At 39.6% G+C, this 20,870-nt stretch overlaps 1 protein-coding gene across 4 annotated transcripts in view; it reads left to right on the top strand.

Annotated features, from left to right (window-relative positions):
- Positions 1-20,870, top strand: part of MIPOL1 (mirror-image polydactyly 1) — a 192,761-nt gene that overhangs the window by 56,259 nt on the left and 115,632 nt on the right. For all 4 annotated transcript variants that reach the window (XM_083741529.1, XM_083741530.1, XM_083741531.1 and 1 more), the window contains 3 exons: positions 13,205-13,334; positions 16,323-16,356; positions 16,617-16,787. In XM_083741529.1, coding sequence (XP_083597655.1) covers positions 13,205-13,334; positions 16,323-16,356; positions 16,617-16,787 — 335 coding nt within the window. The remainder of the gene's footprint in view (positions 1-13,204; positions 13,335-16,322; positions 16,357-16,616; positions 16,788-20,870) is intronic.

Below are 20,870 nucleotides of genomic sequence, written 5' to 3'. Positions count from 1 at the left end.
AGCTAAAGTGGTGCTTCAGGTTAAGAACAGTTTCAGGTTAAGAACTGTTACGCCCCCCCCCTTCCGTAACAGAACAGACCACCGGAATGAATTAAGTACTTAACCCGAGGTACCACTGTATATGTCAAAGGTGTGAAAGCAGGAATGGAATGGAAGATGAATGGAAGAAGAGGAAACATAAACTAGAGGACAAAAATGTTAGGGGAACCCAGAGGCTGAGAAACCACACAAGGTGTCAGTATGCCTACTTCTGAAGCAGACTGATGTTAAACGGATGCGTGATTTAAGGAGACAAACAGTCAATCATTAGGATTAGTAGAAACCTTTTGTCATCTGATACACAAACTATATGTTCTGGTTTCCAAGGAACTGAGATATCCTTGTGACACATAGCTTCACAACATGAAGACTCGCCAAATACCCACAACGTGTGTGTGTGTGTGTGTGTGTGTGTGTGTGTGTGTAAAAAATAAAATCTATGCAGTCAATATTTTGTGGAAGAAAACTTGAAAACAGATTTGATGCTGTAATTTTGATCATTATGTCCATTTAAGAATGAAGCTGTCTGTGGAGTCCTCTGTTAAATCTTCTTAACGTTATGATTTGTCTCTTCACTTAAAAATGTGTGTGGCTTTTTAAAAAAATATTACCAACTTACATTCTTGAGCATGCAGATAGTCCACTGAAAGCTAGCAGGCTAATTCCTGGAGATGGCACCAGGCTTTAGCTGATGAGTAATGTGTTGTACAAAGGGTACAAGACTCTCATTTCAGATCTAAATCAGTGTTGACCATATGTGAAAAAGGAAGGATAGAAACTTGCCTTAGAGGGCTAGTGTGAGGATGAGAGAAACTAAAGCATTTTCAACCTGACCTGAAATGTGCCACTGTTAGATTTTGAATATGCATATATGATAGTTTATCCAATTCTGTCCCAATAGTTCCTGCTATTGAGGCCTGAGGATGTGCAGAAGGCGCTTCTGACTGTCCATACAACCACTTGCCCTCTGTCCATCCTGCAGGTTGTGGGGTGTTGACCAGGGAGGAGCAAGAGGTCGTTAACACATCTTTATGTGAGGGGGTTGTCCCTTTTGTACTTGTTGTGTTGAAGCTGAAAGTTGCCAGGATTTTTTTCAGCGGGAACTGGTCAGAACTAGGAGGCTTATGAATGCACAAAACATGGCTACCTTCTGCTGAAAAAACACTGGCTAACAGTTTGCTTGATTCAGGCATGGCTGGAAGAAGAGTAGGACTTTGTTAAAAAAGACTAGGCCTTGGTTTTTATATTAAAAAACCAGTGCAATGCTTAAGTCTGACTCACTGAAGGCCAAGAGACCAAAGTCCAACTTACTCAAACACTAGCAGGAAAATAATGTTTTCGAGAGCTACTTTATTGTGGTAACAAAGTGACTGAGATGCAAACCTAGAAGCTTCTGGATCACATCTTGCTTCTGCTAGGAACTGCTAGACAGCCTTAAGCAATCTATGGTCTCTCATTCCTGCTGTGTACAAGTTGGGAATGACGTCCCTTGCAGGGTTGTTGTAATAATTACAAAGATAATATTTGCAAAGCACCCTAAAAGGCTGATTAAAGTTCATAATATAAAATTTTGAATGTGGTCTTTGTTGTTTATAAGAGAAACATATGGGACCCAACCAACAGCCCACCTTTTCACTGCACTACACCGCTGAGGAGAGAATATTTTTCTTTTTCTTACTATTGATGAATATCACTTGTACGTCAAAATGGCTTCTCAGTGGTTTATGACTATAAAATCAATCTGTGATTAAAAGGCAGAAAAGCATTAAAACGTCCTTAATTAAAATATATAATTAAACACATAGCAATTAAAACAGTTTTGAAACAGTTAAAACAATAAAATCACAAGTTCCATTCAGGTGAATGCTTGCCTAAACAGCTGCATTTTCAGGAGCTGGTGGAATGTCCACACTGATGAGACCTCTTGAATTTCAGCAGAGATGGCTTTTCACAACTGTGATGCCACCTGTGAAGAAGCCCACCTCCGTGTTACAAGCTGATGATCATCCAACATTGGCAAAACTAACTGTGTTTCATTAGCTGATCTCAGTACTCTTAATGGGTAGTGAAGAGGAAGGTGGTTTTTCAGGGAGCCTGTCCAGAGTTACCATATTTTTCCATGTATAAGACTAGGTTTTTCCCCTAAAAAATAATGTCAAAAATTAGGGGGGGGGGTCTTATACTCTGAGCCATCTTCCCCCATTTTCTTAAATCTGAGTCCCCCAAAATAGGGGGCATCTTATAGATGGAAAAATACGGTATTTAGGCTTTGTATGTAAGTAGCAGAACCTTAACATTGTCTCAGTAGCTAATAGGCAGCCAGTGCACATCCCGGGCATATGTGCCCAATAAGAAACAATACTCACCATCTGTGGCATTCTGCACTAGCTGCAGCCTCCAGAACAGCCCAACAAAGAGCATGTTCCAGTAGTCCAGGTGTGTGATTACCAATACATGTGTCACAGTTGCCAGGTTTCCCAGTTCATGAAAGGGTGTGATTGATGCACTAACCAAAGCTGATGATAGGCACTCTTTGCCACAGACACCACCTGGGCCTCCATGGGCAAAGATGGGCAGAGCAACGGATGTGACTCTTCCAGTTGTACTGTAAGCTTCATTCAAACCACAGAGAAGCCATGGATTTCTACAGACATCTCTCTCCATCCAGGCAATTGGAAGGCATTAGAACAGTTCAAGCACACATTCCAGCATTTAGGAGAGGATGGTGGTATGGCCTAGAAGAAGGAGATGAGGCCATTAAAGGCCTTTCTAAGGGCCCCCAGTTAATCCTACCTCTTTTTCTTTGTCTGGTCCACAGTGTGCACCCTTTTCTCTTTACCACCATAAACTATAGGTTCCCCCACCCTCATCGGGTCTGTTTGCCAGACCCTCCAAGTGTCCCTATTTTCCAGGGATGTCCCTGATTTAGAGAAGCTGTCTTGGTTTCTGATTTGGTCCTGGAATGTCCTAGTTTTCCTTAGGATATCCCTATTTTCATTGGAGAAATGTTGGAGGGTATGGAGCAGGCACAGGCAAACTCGGCCCTCCAGATGTTTTGGGACTACAACTCCCATCATCCCTAGCTAACAGGACCAGTGGTCAGGGATAATGGGAGTTGTAGTCCCAAAACATCTGGAGGGCTGAGTTTGCCTATGCCAGGTATGGAGTTTTCCTACCCCCGTCTGAAGGCAATCCTGTATAAGGAAGTCTGTTTTAATGTTTAATGTTATGTTTTTATATATGTTGGAAGCTGGCCAGAGTGGCTGGGGCAACCCAGTAAGATGTGTAGGGTATAAATAGTAAAATTATCATTATGGAATAGGATGTCCCTATTTTCAACACTGAGATGTTGGAGAATATAGTTTCCACTCCCTTATCTCAGTTCCGTCATTTTCTTCCTTCATTTTCTGTTTCTGCTGCTCCTCACCTCCCCAGCTCTGCCACTTCTTTGCTATGTCCAGTGATGGTACCTTTCACTCTTACGAATCTGTATAGTCTTTCATAATAGTAGAACCTGATGTTATCCAATGAAGCTGAAACATAGGAGCTTAAGGGTAGACAAAATGGGGGCACAATCAGCCCCAGAGTATTACGTTTTGGAGCCTTGTTCTGGTAGTTAAATGCCACTTCAGTAAAAACCACCTTAAAAATTTCTGTAGCTGATTCAACACATGCAATAGGGCAGGATGTTCCAGGTAAATATGGTCAGGCAGCCAGTTTGTTCATATTTGTTGTTTTATTAAAGTCCTTGGCCAATGGCCATGTTGCCATTGAGAAAATATATTGTCTATGCTAAAAGTCAGGTAATTGCTACTGTTTTTATTTTAAAAAAATCTATCAGGCAAATAACCCTTAACAATAATTGTTCCTCATTTGTATGAAAATGTTGCCTTTTGCTGAGACCGTCAGCGGTTTATCATGAACATCAGAAGCAGAGAAGAGTTAAAGGACAATATCCCCCACAAATTTTTAGCAGGCAGAAAACCAGGGTGGAAAGACCATACCACACACACAAAATAAGGTTATCTAATTTTGCTGAGTAGCACAGAGTAATTTACAGTGTGGAATTTGGTTGGAGGGGTGTTGCTTCCAAAGACCCAGATTGAGAATCATTCATAACCTGCACGGTTCTGGTGAGATTAAGAGAAAGTAGTATCCCACATATATACAGCTGTTAAATATGCACTTAAAAGCAGCGCCATAGTGCTTTAAGTGCCAAGCATTTATAAAACTATAGTCTGGCTGCATCTGTGTTTAATAAATGCAGCTCCCCTAAACAACTAACATTGTGCACATATTATAAAATAGAGGGCAGCACCACAAATAATTGCCACAAGTAATTTGTCGTGAGTTTATTGTTTACAGGAAACATTTTTTTTAGAGTTGCCTTAATTTTTATTCTGTGTGTATATTCCATATTTCAATTCTTTTGAAATGCTCCTTTAAATTCCCCTGCAAATTTCTCTCATTGTATCACTCTTCCTTTTTGCCTTTCAATGAGGATTTAAAACTTAAGTGACACACATTACTTTAAATGAGGTGGGAAAAGTTACGATTGTTGTGGTAGTAAACAAGCAACAGTTTGGGCTTGGAGGAGAGAACAATCCAATAACACAAGAATAAGGATTATATTTGCATTGGTAATTCCATATTACCTTAAAAGTGCTCCTTTTTATCTTTCGCTGATCAGTAAAGGGAAATATCTACCATTTCATTTAAGCTCAATAGACAGACTTTTTTTAGATGCCATTTATTTTTTCTTTCTTGCATGTCATCCATTAAAGATTAGCTGTGGAAGGTTGGAGCATGGAGAGATTATGAATGACAGAACAACTCCTGTGGAATAATAATCAGTTTTTGATATTTAATGCTGTTTGACTTTTGCAGACACATTTCTTATTAACCTTTGATACAAAGAGAAATCCAGGTTCCTGATATCTCATGGAGAAGATGAATTTGAGATCCTCTTCCAATTAAACTGAAATAAGGCCAATATTGGGCTTTAGCCAAAAGATCTCAACAGTTCCCAACCCTTGTGTTTATAAATCTAAATATGTGTGACATTCTATTTTTAAAAGTATGTAACGAACATAGTTTTACTAATAATTGAGTCGTAAAATTATTCTTTCTATATACAGTATGTATCTAGCCTTAGTTTTGGTGTAAGATTCATATTTTATGCAAATTCCTTTCATCTGATGGTTTCTTGATAAAGGCAAAGACTTTTAATGCACTATAGGTGTGGTTTACTTCCACTAAAATCAATCAGAGATTTGCCATAGACTTCTGTAAACTTGATCAACTCATAGCATTAAGAAATTTGAAACAAGGCAGTGGTTTTGCTTCTCAAGAATTCTAGTAATTCATATGAAGAATGTGTGAGGTGGGGAGCCTCAGCGTAAAATCATATTCTGTAAATATGGGTACATTTGTAAAATAAGCTTGTGTCACAGATGCCAGATAGCATGTTTTGAAACTATAGAATAATTCTCAGTGACTGAAAGTGCAATCATATATCCCACCTAGGAATAAACCTCATTGAACTCAGTAGGACTTACTTCTGAGTAGACACAGTTAAGATTACACAGCCAGTCATCAATATGCTATGTCTATGAATTATTCAATATAGTTGTTAATTGTGTATGTTCTTGCTAGCAAAATGCCCTTCTGTAGACTCAGAAGTATCCCAGTAGCTCCTTTGAGAGACTACTTTATTGATGAGAGACATTCATCTGCATGCAATTCAAAAATCCCTGAATTTTCACTATTTAGCTAAGCAAGGATTTTTGGAATTGCGGCTGCAAAGCAGTAGTGTAGATTCTGAAAAGTCATAGTCACCCCTGCAAAAATTATTATTTTGAAAGAAGGAGGGTGGTTTTCGCACCGGTACAAGGACTGGTTTCAGTAAGAAACTGTAAATGCAGTGGAGATAAACGTATACGTATTCTCATTTGCATGCCTTCCCTTTCATTTTCTTTTTGCGTAGCTGAGTAAACAGGAATGCCACACTGCAATGTCTCTTTGCTTGCTTATTGCTAAACAGTTCAGGTTCCTTGGTAAAATCAGTACATTTACAGCACCCAAAATTTAGGAGCTGTTGAGTACTGCAAACTAAATACATACAACAAACACACGGTGACAAGGGTGTCAGCACATTCTATCTATGTTTGCACACATTGCTTTATCTACCAAGTCACATTTATATGTAAATGACTTTAAGTCTGTAATTCCTAGTACTGACCTGTCAAAAACTGTTCTACTTCTATTTTATTCGTGCGTCTCTCTAATGCTTCTACATGTCAGTTATCCTAATGACGTCAGAACAACATAATAAAAAGTGTATCGTGACTTGGGACTATTTCCATTCATTTTAACAGGACCACAATCTGGTCCTTAGAAAATTTTCTGGGATTATCAGTATTTTGCAATATGTTACGTGCACAATCTGATTAGTACCATATTGTAATGACCCGTACATATATACACAAATTTCTATATTGGCACGGAGAGGATCCAAAGCTCTCTGGGTTTCAACAATCACTAAACTCCAAAATAAAACCCCACCAAAGAAGTTTCATATTTTAGGTCTCTTACGTCTTCCCCTTCCCAAACAATTTTCCTTACTCCTTTTTTTTTTTTTTACTCCTTTCCAGGAGATTATTAACAAAACAAAAAAATGATTATAAGTAGATTTACCATTAATGAACGAAGAAGGAGAAAAGCAAGCAATCTATTACAGGAATCTCAGATTCAAAGGATGGCATGACAGAACAAGCTTTATCTCTCACTTCGCCCCCCCCCCTCCTCCCGGTCCTTTTAAAATGAGAACAAAAATGGAAAATGTTATTTGTTCTCCATTTTCCACTCCCATGACATATTAACTCTATATAGGCCTGTATAATCTAAAAATATCTTTCAGATTAGGAAAGCTTTATCTTTACTAGAGATGTCCTCAACATAAAAAGTACCCTTTCGTCCCTTCTATTGACCTTTTTGGGTAGAAGACATCTGTGCATATCCATTAGAAGTCCTGTGATCATTCCTTCACCAGCTCTAAGGAAAATCCTAGGTCACTCAGAGTTCAACAGCCCCTAATCCTGAATACTAAATCCAAAATCACAAAACTACTCACAACAGTCTCCTCATTATTGCAGCAAATTTCTTTCTTTCTTTCTTTAACTTACTGAGGATACCTAAGCAACGACTGCAATCAGAACTACGAAGAAAACTTAGAAAATGTACACAATAGAAAGGGGGGTTGGAAATGTGGGAGGGAGCTGCTTCTAAAGTTGTTTACATTTTATGTGCCATTTTTTGTTATTTTTAATTTTTCTTGCGGAAAGGAGAAATTGTAGGTGGTATTCTCATTTTGCAAGAAAGGAGGGGGGAATCATACTGGATTTTTTTGCAGGAAATAATCTGCAACAATTAAGTCTCAGTGTGGCGTAGTACAGAGTTAAGAGTTCTGTGCATTAAATTTACTCGTAGATCTTAGCTGTTGGCTGTTTTAAAAAAATCCAGACCGTACGAGTTTTGCAAGTGTGTGGTTTTTTTTAATATCCCTTTTTTCTGCCATCAGTTCAGTTTCTATATTTATCCAGATGACCCCTAAGAAATCAGCAAACAGACATCTTTTCTGGGAAATGCCCCCCCCCTCCTCTCACCCACCTCCTCTCCAAGGTTCTGTTGTTTGGAGAATCATGAACCAATGTTTATACTAGCATGATTTCTAACACCCTCTCTTGCTACTACTGTATTTTAAAGGTAGCTAAAAAGTGTGGCCGGAAGGTTTGCCAACCGAATCAGGTTTAACTAAGAAAATATGTACACTGCTTTGACTCAGTAAACTCATACTCCGAATGGTTCAGCTTCTTCATATTTGCTCTATCCTATATTAGAAAACAATTAGCTTACTAAACAAATTTGAGCATTTGGGGGAAAAGATCTACTTTGAGTCTCTCTCATTTGACTAAGAATTACAGGATATTTGATAAGCTTGTTTAAAAATGGACATATCCAAATATTATCGTAAACACCCAATGATTTGTTTTACCTGCAATATAAGTATTTTACTTAGTTGGCTTACATAGTAGCTAATAATATTTGTTAATGTAATTTAACTGCTGTGAACCTTTACTGAACAAATATTGAAATTTATACAAGTCAAAGAATGAGGATCTCTAATGACTTTTGTAAAGACTTCCGTTTAATAGTTAAAAGAGAAAAGTTTATATGACATAGCCAATGTAATTAACAGCAGGTTTTACATTTAATAAAAAGAAAGAAGCATATGTATTTGCCTTATTCATTCCAGCATAATTTGCATTACAGTTATGGGTATTTAATGAGCAAATTCCAGCTAAAATGCTATGTTGATTTTCTAAGTGAACTTTGAAATAGCTATGTACCTTACAAAAACTGCCTGTTTACAGTTATTATCTATCTTAAAACTACAAGTCTGTTAGACTTGATGGATTGGGGACAATTATATTTCTGAAGGGGCAAATGATTTTTGTAGGCTGGGTATTTAGTAATCTTGTTACAAATAACCTAAAATACGTTTTAATAATTGGAAATTTATGTTTCTATCATTTATGAAGCAAAATGCACTCGTGTTGATTTGTTTGAACTGTTGAGTTGTAGTCACGCTCAACACTTGCGTTGAAATCAATGGGCTTAAGTGTGCTTAACTTTGGCCAATTCCTTATCTCCCTCCCCTCACTTTGCATATCATTAGCCCCTGACATTAAATGCACGTTGACTTCAATAAGGTTCACATTTCAATTAAAATGTCGTTTTTAAAAAGAAAAAGAAACAACTTAAACATACTGGGCTTGGCTGAAATATTGTTGCCAAGGTAAACCTTGGTGTTCCAGGAAATAACAAAGGTGACTTTGGAACAAGAGTCCTAAAAGTCCTTGCCAGTAGTTCCACTGAAGTACGATATCCTACCCAGAAATCTTCATAGCAGGTCACTTTTTACCCCCCTTCCAGAGTTCTCTGTTGGACAACTCGGAAGCAGGTTACCTATTAGACTGCCTCACCCCATCAGCTGCACTGCCCCAGTGCACCTGTGGAGTGCACTTGTATAAGAAAGAGGGATTTTAACATTGCAGCTCCACCCTCCCTGGAATCAATCAGCAGCCAAAATTCGACAGGTGCCTAGAGTCATGATGCCTAGGCATGTACTGAAAACCTTCTTGTCTAAGAAATGTGTACCTGACGTGTAACCTAGTCATTTAATTGCAAATCTGCAGAAATGGTTTTAAAGGGTTGGATTCAACTAATGGGACCCAGAATCAGAACTCCGCACAAGGACTTCTGCTAGTGCAAGGGGGCCTTCCCCACCCACCCCTCCCTTCCCACCAGTGCCCCTTGCACCCCGTTAAACTGGCTCTGGGCAGGGTTGGGATTTTACAGTTTTTGGAGTTAGCTGAAGTGATCTTATTTTTCTAGAGGTTGTGCTTCTGTGCTTTATTCTATTTTTATATTGTGCACTGCTTTGGCAACTTCATTCCGTGAAGTGGTTTATTAATGCATTAAATAAATAAAATTCGTGATCACTTCTTGTGTCTCCAGTAAGCTCTCCTGTCCCATTTGGTGCTCAGAGCTGTGAACAGGTTTCTTAACACTGAAGTCCATACTTCTATTTACTTTTTCTGATACTTAACTTAAATCAGCACCTCTGTAATGTAAAACCAGGTTTTAGATTTTGCTTGGTTTCCAGTGTATGCACTCAACAGCTTCCCCCTCTTCTTAGTGATACTCTTTTTAATATACTCACTGCTTCCCTCTGCCTAGGCTTAACATATCTAATTTATTTTTGACTACCCTTTTATGATTTGACTTCTAGACCCTTTATCTCAGTGACTCTCCAGCTTGTCAAAGCCCTTGAACTTAGTGCTCCAAAGTGAATAAAGTATTCTGTGTGTGGTCTTACCAGTGCTGAGTGGCATGGCAATGTTAGTTTTGAGTCTTAGCCATAGCGCTTACATTGAGGGAACTTATTTATCTGTTCCATTTTGCAGTCCATCTTTCTCCAATGAGATCACAATGGCAGGTGTTTTCTTACCACCACATTGGTATGAGATAGGTTAGGCTGATAGTGATTAGTGACCTGCATGGATTTGAAATGGTATTTCTCCTCCCAACTCCTGTGCTTTTATCCATTGTCCCAGGTTGGTTCAAGAAATTAGGTTGACAGTGTAATGCTGCAACACATCTAGTCCATAAATCTTTCTCCAGGGTGTTGCTCATCAGCCAGTTGCCTATGTTGTTGTGGGTATAAAAATGAGCACTAACAAACCTTGCTCAGAAATCAGGAGAAACTGCTTGGATAATGTTTGGAGATGAAAAATAGTCTAGTGTGCTTTTAGGACGTACAGATTTGTTAAATAAAATGATAGTACAGGCACACACGCCCATTTACATGTGTTCAATATGTGTGCGACTGCACCAAACCCGGAAGTGACCTGAAAATGCCACAAAAGGGGGTGGAGCAGAGTTTTCCAATGGTGTTTCAAATATACCTGATTTCACTGACATGTACGATGCCTTGGAACATAACTCGCTTTTAATGGGGGGGTGCCTGTATACATTTGCATTAAATAAAAGTGTTCAATCAATCATTTTCCAATCATTTTTCACCTTTCCAAATTAAAACCAAAGCGGCTATAAAATAATTGCATAACTGCAAACATAACAGAAGTAGTCATAAACAATAAACAGAACATCCAGAAGTACACAACCAAATTGAACAATTGCCCCATAAACCGTAAGATCCACAACAAAGATGCAAAAAATTAACAACAACCCCTCCACAACAAAATCCCCTAAACAGGACCCCAATCCAATAGTCTGCTCAGCAGCCTCAGTTTCTGCATCTGGAGTCAGTCAGGGCCCTGCCCTCACAGCCAAGATGGTTGGAGCCAAGAAAAGTCTATTAATGATATTGTATGACCTTTTAGTGGCAAATGTTCGGTGAGGGTGCAAATGTTACGGTATATATTAACCCATAACCTAAACCATTCCATTACTCACTTTCTGATTTTTTTTTTTAAGAAACACCTTTGCCCTTCCTGCCACATAAAAGCCACTCTTGAAGCTAAATGCCAATCTGGGCTGGGAAGTGTGGACACCACCATTGAGAAGCAGGTCCACATCTCTTTCATACATCTCCTCAAAGCACATATAGCATGGGTAGGCAAACTAAGGCCCAGGGGCCAGATCCGGCCCAAACGCCTTCTAAATCTGGCCCGCGGACAGTCCGGGAATAAGCATGTTTTTACATGAGTAGAATGTGTGCTTTTAGTTAAAACGCATCTCTGGGTTATTTGTGGGGCATAGGATTCCCCCCCCCCTTCTTCTTCAAAATATAGTCCAGCCCCCCACAAGGTCTGAGGGACAGTGGACCGGCCCCCTGCTGAAAAAGTTTGCTAACCCATGCCATATAGTATTATATCATCATAAAAAAATTCCTTCCAGGAGCACCTTAGAGTCCAACTAAGTTTGTTATTGGTATGAGCTCTTGTGCATGCACACAAAAGCTCATACCTATAACAAACTTATTTGGTCTATAAGGTGCTACTGGAAGGAATTTTTTTATTTTGTTTTGACTATGGCAGACCAACACAGCTACCTACCTGTAACTCTACCATCATAGTTACTGTTCACACCTCCAAAACCAGCCCATAGAAGTGCAACAGCAGAAGAGAAAGTTACTGCAATGAGCTCACAGAAGGCATCTTCTTTTTTCCAATTGCTACCAGAAATAAGTGATGGGGGTGGAGATAGAAGTGTTGGTAGCAGTGGCATGTCTCGTTTGACAGCAAGAAGGATGCAGCATGTGTTTAAAAAAATAAACACACTTCATTTGGGTGTCTCAGTCCTCTAGACAGGCCTACAGCAATAATCTCCAGCCTTGTCAGATCTGGGACACACTGTTAACTCAAACATACATTTGGGAACCCATATCTTAATTTTTTTTAATCATATATAAAGCCCTTAGCAACTTGAGACCAGTTTACCTATGAAACCGCCTTCCCCCATGTATGCCCTCTCCACCACTTTGATCTGAAGAACTGGCATTCCTACAGGTGCCCTTCCACATTTGTAAGAAATTGATCTTTAATGTGGCAGCACCTACTTTTTACAACTCCCTGCCTGTTGACATAAGGCAGGCAGCTTCACTCTATTCTTTTTGCCGCCTGCCAGAAACGCTTTTTGTTTGCCTGTCCAGATGTGTAGAATGTAATCTGATTTTGCTTCATTGTGCATTTTAATTTATTTGTTTTTTGTTAAATGTTTGAAACAGTTGCTTTTGACTCTTTTCACTGGCGATGTTATTGTTTCGTTCGCTTGGAGGCTTTTATGAAATGAAATGAAACAAATGTATTTGTATGGTTGGTAGTGCTACTGCTTCAACTCACCTTAGATCAGACAAATGAAGGCCAGCAGCCTAGACTCTCTGAATTGTGTCCACGGATTAGTAAAATTAATTTGGAAAATAAAATTTTGTACACTCTAACGTTTGGGAATTTATGGAAATCTGTTCCAGTTGTGGGTTGGAAGGGCAACCCCTTCCCTGTTGAACGTCTTGCACCGACTGAAGACTTTTAAAATTTTATTTTAGCAAGGCATTTTCACTGAATTCTGATCCCATTGTTTTAACTTACTTTTATCTTGCTTTATTGAGTTATTTATACACTGCTTAGAGACAGATGTAATTAAAAGGTGTATGAATTGTTGAAATAAATAAATAAATAAATTAGATAGATTAGATTAGATTAGATTAGATTAGATTAGATTAGATTAGATACCAGATTTAGCCAGTGCTTTTTTTCTGGGGGGACGCAGGGGTACACATACCCCTAAACATTTTGTGAATCTAAGTTAGACTTCATTGAGGGGTATTATTTCAATATGAGCAGGAAAATGAGAGTACCTACCCCTAAACATTTTTTAAAGGAAAAAAAAGCACTGGATTTAGCTGTGTGGAGTGAAAAGCCATTAGTCTGGACAAGGTTACAAACTTGCTCTAAATTAGTGACAAATGCTCCTTTCAGTATGTTCAAGGAATCGCAGGACACGCACACAGACAAAAAGGTGAAACCTGCATGTTTGTTTCTGTCCTACTTACATGTTTAAAACTCTTGCTTTATTGTAGCTCTAGTAGAAGAGATTCATTGTGCACAGCGAGAGCGCGATGAGGCTGTCATGGCTAGGCTGAAGCTTCCCAACGAAGAGAGGGAGGATGCATGTAAACGAATGAAACTCTTGGAACAATCTTTTGAAACGTACGTACGTAATTGGCTGCCAGATGTAAAACTTACCGCTATTTGATCAAATGTCTTGGGCAAGAACTCTGCTGGATCTGACTCCCTTTTTCCACGTGACAAACATGCATGCTTGAATGCACTCTTTTTCACTCTCCCCATTCCCCATCTACTTTTTCAGCCTCTTATCCTTTGCCACTACAGGTCTTGTCAGCCTTGGAGGCAAAGATTGTTGACTTACTACAGCTATAGTCTTATACCTTATTACTAGCGCACCAAGTCTTCATTAGTGCTATATACCGTACTTTTCCATGTATAAGACTAGGTTTCTTTTACTTTAAAATAAGGTTAAAAATCTGGGGGCATCTTATACACAATAGTGCATATGCCCATTTTCTAAATTTGGAGTCCCCAAAAGTAGGGGGCGTCTTATACCTGGGGGTATCTTATACACAGAAAAATACGGTATATCTCAGGCATAGGCAAACTCGGCCCTCCAGATGTTTTTGAGACTACAATTCCCATCATCCCTGACCACTGGTCCTGTTAGCTAGGGATGATGGGAGTTGTAGTCCCAAAACATCTGGAGGGCCGAGTTTGCCTATGCCTGGTATTCTGTTCCCTGATACAAACTAGGGAGAAATTCAGCATCACACTGGGGTAATAATTCAGTCAAGGCAAGCATTTTGGCTAACAAGACAGAACGACACCCACCCACATGCTGTACTGGGCATTCTCCAGACCTCTCCCCCCCCCCCCCGCAATATCAGGGCAGAGTGGGGGGGGGTAGGCCGCATTGCACAAGAGGAAAACTCTGAGGAGCTTGTTAGTTGCATCCAACCCTGAATCCTGTATCTGGGAGACAGGAAGAAGTACTTGCCCTTGCCGGTTTCTTGGCAACCATATGACAGGTTTCCTAGATTAGTGAGGTAGCAGCTCAGAGAACCTCATGGGGGTTGAAGGAGGAGCAGCTTGTGAAGTGCCCCACCGGCTCTCTTAAAAGTTGGGTGTGCCTGTTGTTAGCGCATCAACGAGAGTTTTATTTTTTGCCACACTGGGAGATAGTCTTGAATAGGCCATTGGCTTTTTTTGTCGCAGTTTTTATTATTGATTTCAGGTCACAGTTTTGCTCCCGAGACAGAAAACAAGGTGAATCGCCATGGATATAGAGAGAAAAGTCCAGTATTGATTTTATTCAGCAATAAATCAAGGAAGTGTGACATTTCATGCAAGGGTCCAGTGCTTGGACTACAAGGCTGTCGGTCTGAAGTTTCCCTATATAGAAAATCAATCAAACCTTTAAGGCCAGTAGATGATTTTCATCAGGAAAAAGCAAAACCCACATGCTTATTAAGGAGTAGTAATCAAAGCATGTATCCCTCTTATCCCTGCACCTGCTGCATTGCAAACGCATTTCTTATATTACTTTAAAATAGAATTATTTCTATGGACCATACCCAACTGAGCAATGCTTCAAAAATTCACTGCTACCGGTGAACCTAAGGGCCTAACTTACGTCAATTTATTTCAGTGGGTTTACTCAGTGTATGACTTAGTTAGATATGATGCTCTGTGCTTGTTTTGTTCTGCTGCATAAACAAAATGCAAAAGATGGAGCTGTTGCAGGTAGTAAGTAGTACATCAACCATCAGTATAGTTCCTGTTAGTGGTTGTACAATCACAGCTTTGTATTGGCTCCTGCTATCATTTCTGCTAAATGTGTTCCAGCTCCAAAATCAATCAAAAATTGAACGGAAAATATGAAAAGGTAGGAACTCAAATTCACCTTTCCATCAGGCTTTGAAACAGTGTCCAGAAACGTTCTTGTCAAAGTTGTCCATTTGGCTATACTTATTATTGTCCAAACAGCAGACACCCACCCAGTGAGCGAGCCGATCTTGATTACTCACCCCTCCCCTGCTAACAGGAGCCCATATAACATTCAAAGATCCTCTTCAGAGGCAGATAAAGGGGCAAACTGCAAACTTTTTGTACATTAGCTTTTTTTCTTTTTTTAAACTATCCTGATAACACATGTACATTGATTTTTAGAGGTTATTTATATTTATCCCTCTTTTTTAAAAAGTGGGTTCATTACGTTGTGTGAAAAGCTGGTTCAATCAAATTAACAATGTGGAGAGAGAGAGAGAGAGAGAGAGAGAGAGAGAGAGAGTGTCTTGTATAACCTGTTTAACTGTGTTATGACTTACTTCCAGCATTTGTCTTGTTAAAATGGGGTGGGATCCAGTTAATACAAACTCATTAGTTTTCTGTCTGCAGCTATGCAGAATGGTCTTGACAGAGCTGTAAATCTACTAACAACAATTTTTCGGTAAAAGTGGGGCTGTTCAAGAATTGATGGACGGGGACCTTTAATGGCTTAGCTTTACACACACATTTCAGCTGGGCTGAAAGAGTTTTAAAAATAAATTTCTTATTTTCTGACCTGCTGAGAAGCGGAAAACATAGTAAGACAACCTCATCCTCCTTTCCATCGCTTTGGGCTGCAATCCTACACAAACCTACTTGGAAGTAAGTGCCATTAAAGGCAGTGAGACTTACTTCTAAGTAAATATGTTTAGGATTGGAGTTTTGGTGTTTGCTTTCTTTTATTATTATTATTGGGGGGGGGTTGCATTAAGCAAAATTAAAATATATAAATTTCTGGTGAAAGTTGCGGGCCCAGAAATAAATAAATAAATAAGAGCATCTGTGCTCCTGTCGCTGGGGAACTTTCTTCATCTAAGCACATATGAACAATTGATCCTTGTAGTCATATATAGCAGTAAACATTAATAACTTAACATTCTGAAGTCGGTACCTGAAGATATGGAGTATTATTGAAAGATGGAATCGAGCCGGTGGCACTTTAATATGTTCCATGTCATGGTTGACTCTAAAGACTAGTAGAATGAAATTACTTGAGGTTCTAAAGATTTAAAAAGCGAACTCATTTTGCTGCACTAAGGAAATGCTACTGATCAGGCTTTCTGTGTCCCTTTTTCCTAGGCTAGAAAATATTAACCCTGAAGAAAATGACATGGTAAGCCATTCTCTGAGGAGATTTCTTGATGTCAGTCTTATATCTTAGAGGCTTAAGTTCAATTGAGTGGGTTTCAGGAACTAAGATGTGTGGGGGAAGAAGAATTGACACACTAATAATGTACATCTTTGCTGCAGTATGAAAATTCAATAACTTCACTCAGTCAATTTACAATTCACATGTGCCTATTAATTAAAACCCCATATTAAATAAAATATATTAAAACTTCATGTCTGACTAACATAAAATGCTGTTGGTAGACATTACAGGAATTACTGAACAGAATAAACAATGCAGACACCGGGATGGCGATATGGAGGAGTGGAGCTGAAATTGTCGATCGAATATACAGGACCCAGGAACGGAAAAAGAAAATAATAGCTGAAGAGATGAATGCAGTGATAGAAGAGCGAGATGCTGCATTGGCTCAAGTAAGTCCACATTCTTTTATAAAAGGATTTGTCGGCAGATACCCACTCACCCCCTTCTCTTCACGGCCAGGAAAAATGGAATTGCTTTCCTGTTTTAAGGTTTTAACTTCTTAAGAGAAAACTTCCTTCTGCTGAAAACCACCCTAGGAAATTATTGTTGTCACACCGTAGTGAAATAAGGATAATATAAAAAGCAGATGTCCCATTCTTTTTTAAGCCACTGTTCAGAATAATAACGCATGAGATAATTAGAGAAAGGTGATAAGAAAAATATAGGGGAAGCAGAAACCTTGATCACACAGGAAGCTAAGATTAAAATCCGAGATGGGAAGTTGAGGTGGGAAATTTTAAGGGATTAAAATGACATTTAACACAGATAAGTGTAAAGAAATACAGACCGAGATGAAGGGGACGAAAAAACCACAATTGTATGTGTAAAAACGAATGTATAAATACATTACATGAGGAAGGAGCTTAGGTTCAAGTGCTGTTGGGAGAGACTTGGGTTTTAGAGGAGATCATGGTATAAATGTGAATCAGCAAGGTAAAGGCATTTGTCATTCTCTCCCCCACTCCCCCCCAATGTTGCTTTACTGAAGAATGGGGCCTATTTGCCTGCAATTCCCTCCATTCCAGTTTGAAATGGGATGGATGATGATGATTGGTTTATTACGGCCATTGGCCCATATCTAAAAACAATACATCAAAATTTATCCATAAACAATACAATTTAAACAGTTCCAAGTTAAAACACCCCTATAAAACCAATTTTACTTCAATTAAGTAAACTATACACAATAAGCTCCCTCTATGTCAACCGCAATTCAAATCCCTCAGATTTTGGGGGATATGCGTCTTAGTTCTGGCACTTATTGATGGTTCTTAAGTTTGGCTAAGCTGTCAGAGTCATACAGTGATCCATTTCTCCTCTTATGAAATAAGACATTAATCAGGTATCTAGCGACTGCAAGGGATCTACTTGAGTCTTCGTCGTTTAATAAGTATATTATTTGGGCTTCCTGAGGTCTGGGATGGATAGAACACTCATCATTGATGCATCATGAATATTTCACATTAATTTTATGAGGCATAGAGGTGAACAGGTTTGTCACAGGATCCTATGGGGCAGTGGTGCTGGGATATAGCTAGATTTGGATTCAGAGCAACCATTCCACAATATGAAAGGCTTCCATTTACAGAAGAACTGGTGCTGATTCATCAGAGGCTCACAGACATGGGAGGAAAGGCGGTTTTCATTGATTTCACCAACCACTTCCTATGCAACTTCCCATGCTGTTTAAGAAGGTTCTCTGACTTTCAAGGGTCAGGTTTACAGGAGAAGAGAGAATAGACAAACAGTGCCTGCATTCTTTGAGTAGAACACCACACACAGGATCTCTGGATCCAGTCCTCTGTTTGCAGGATATTCTCAGTTTGGGGGGCTGGTGGGGCTGGGCTTGGCTATTCCAGAAATTGCCCACAGGGAAGATGGACTATGGTGTGCAGCAGCTGGCTGGGCCAAGCCGAGCCCTCCTGAAGTACGTCATCTTGCAATCTGATTGGATGGAAATGATGAGATGGGACCACAAGGGCTTGCACTGGTGAATTGGTGCGGGAAGGAGGGTACACTGGGAAAGAAGGAGTGGCAACACTGGAACAGGACAGGGGCATATGAGAATCACAGAGGATGACAACTATGATTCGCAAAGCCCCGGGGAGAAGAATTGTGGACAGGGAAAAGGACTGCACAAAATTGCTGAGAAATCTCTTCTCCAAAGTGAGGCATCTACTAAAGCCTAGTAGTGTGGTGTCTGAGGCATCTACAAAAGTTCTCAGTAAATATCTCATCAGAAATCCACAGGGCAAAGGCTCCCACTGAAGGAAGGGGGTGGAAGCAATTTTATGCTTCTGCAACTCCCCCAACCTCCCAGTGATCCAGATGGGGTCCCCCAACCCCCCCAGAGCAGGTTTTTGAGGGCTCTGGAGTTACTGAGAAAGAATAGAATAAATTGATTCTCTCTGAGAACATAAAGTCATCTGTTGCAAGTCATAGACAGTCATTCAAGGTAGAGAAAAATAAGTACAGTGGTACCTCGGGTTACAGACGTTTCAGGTTACAGTCTCCGCTAACCCAGAAATAGTACCTCGGGTTAAGAACTTTGCTTCAGGATGAGAACAGAAATCATGCTCTGGTGGCAGCGGGAGGCCCCATTAGCTAAAGTGGTACCTCAGGTTAAGACCAGTTTCAGGTTAAGAACGGACCTCCAGAATGAATTAAGTTCTTAACCCGAGGTACCACTGTACTTCATAAAATGCCTAATTAACTTTTAGTACCCATTACCGCAGGATGTGATGGATATTAGTTTTTATCAGCTGTATTGGGGACTGTTTTTGATCCTTATATGGTGGAGATAGTGACTGCATTTGGACATACACAAAGCTTTGGTTTGATGAACTTTGAACAAGCCTGTCGTCCTCCTTGGCTTATGTAACTCTAGCCAGGAAGAAGAGTTCTGAAATGTTTGCATCCACTTTTTTAGCTAACTGATTTGTCATGTCTTCCAACCCTAACTGTGGATAACATTAAAAATGGTTAGTTTCCAGCCAACCAATTTAAAATTATGGGGGTTTTTTTGGGGGGGGGGTTAAGCCAGCTTATTTATGTTAAATATAGTTAATGTTAACTACAGTTCTGGTTCTAGATGAAATTTCAAGCTGTTGTTAATTAAAAATGGAAGGAAAAGATTTTTAACTCGTCCTCCCGGTTATTCATGTCTTACTAAACCATAGTTTAACATGATCTCTGAACACAGCCGGTATAGTCTGATAGTTAGGTGGGGGTAGCCTTAGTCTTCATAGCTTGCTTGTAAGCTTTCAGAGATATTTGGCTGGCCACTGAGTGGATAAAGAATATTGACTTTGGTCTGATCCAGTATCTGGCTTGGATCCAAAGAGCCTACGATGCACACTGTGAGTGGAAGATACTTCTGCTCATTGTGTAGGTGGGGAGATGCTGTTGAACTTGGGGGCAAGGAGCCCCTGATGAGGGTCAGGTATACCTTTGCAGGAACAGATATGTGGGAGAAAACCAGCAGTACCCCTCCATGTATCTTTGGATCAAGACTATCTTCTTGTGATGTTTGAATTCTCTGAAGACTTACTGCTACTGTGATCCACATTATTACTTACTGATTGAAAATGAAATGTATTAGTAGTTGCTTTCTGTTCCTCTAGTTCACCCATCAGAATATACTTATAACTTAAATTGCAGAATGATTTGCCTCTGGGAAATACAGTAGAATCTTTTGTTCTTGAACTGCCTTTTACACACTGTATTTTTTTAATACAGACCACTAAAAGTAAGAGAGAAGATGACCGCCCAAGAAGAGGGGATTGCTATATTTGGTTGGTGACAGCTTTGGTTTGTTCAGCCTTTCTGGTCACAATATGCTTTCCAACAAGATGTCTCTGACTACTAGGTCTTAAGCAACTTAGGCTCTCAACTGTGGATGCGAATTGTGAATCTCTTTTGAGCTGAAAGACACAGTCCAAAATATTAAATACAGTCTTAATAGTAAAGGCCATTAATCCAGAGCGTTTTCTTGGCACTGTTCTCCTGGCACCTGATTTGTACATTTGTCAGTATAGCAGACTGGAAGTTTCAAGGAGATAGTGCGGGCCATAAATGCCTTTTTTATCTTAAGTATACTGCACTCCAAATATTTGATTCCAAGCAGTACTGCTCTACCTGATACGCATTACACTTAAGTGCAATGCATTTTTATGGACTTCTCGGTGGTAGCAGTGCCTGTCAATGATAACTTTTATTGCATCAGACCTGTCAGAATTTCACTATTAGATTGTTTATCTGTATCTCTTCCCTGCACACACACACACCGTTTATTCTCTGCTTGGTCTTTAGAGAGGGTGCTGTATAATAATTTTTAGCTACTTTGCTTTAATGCTGTCTCACAACCAACCTGCAAAGTGAATAAAAAGAAGGATTCTCATCTGGACATAAGGAAAGGATTAAGCTGTCGCTGATCCTTCATTGTGCTGACATTGAGATGAATGGTTGTGAAC

The sequence above is a fragment of the Podarcis gaigeae genome (genome assembly GCF_964106915.1).
Source record: "Podarcis gaigeae genome assembly, chromosome: 1".
NCBI lineage: Eukaryota > Metazoa > Chordata > Lepidosauria > Squamata > Lacertidae > Podarcis > Podarcis gaigeae.
Note: the sequence above shows the minus strand (reverse complement) of the source record. Positions and strands in the feature narration are given on the sequence as shown.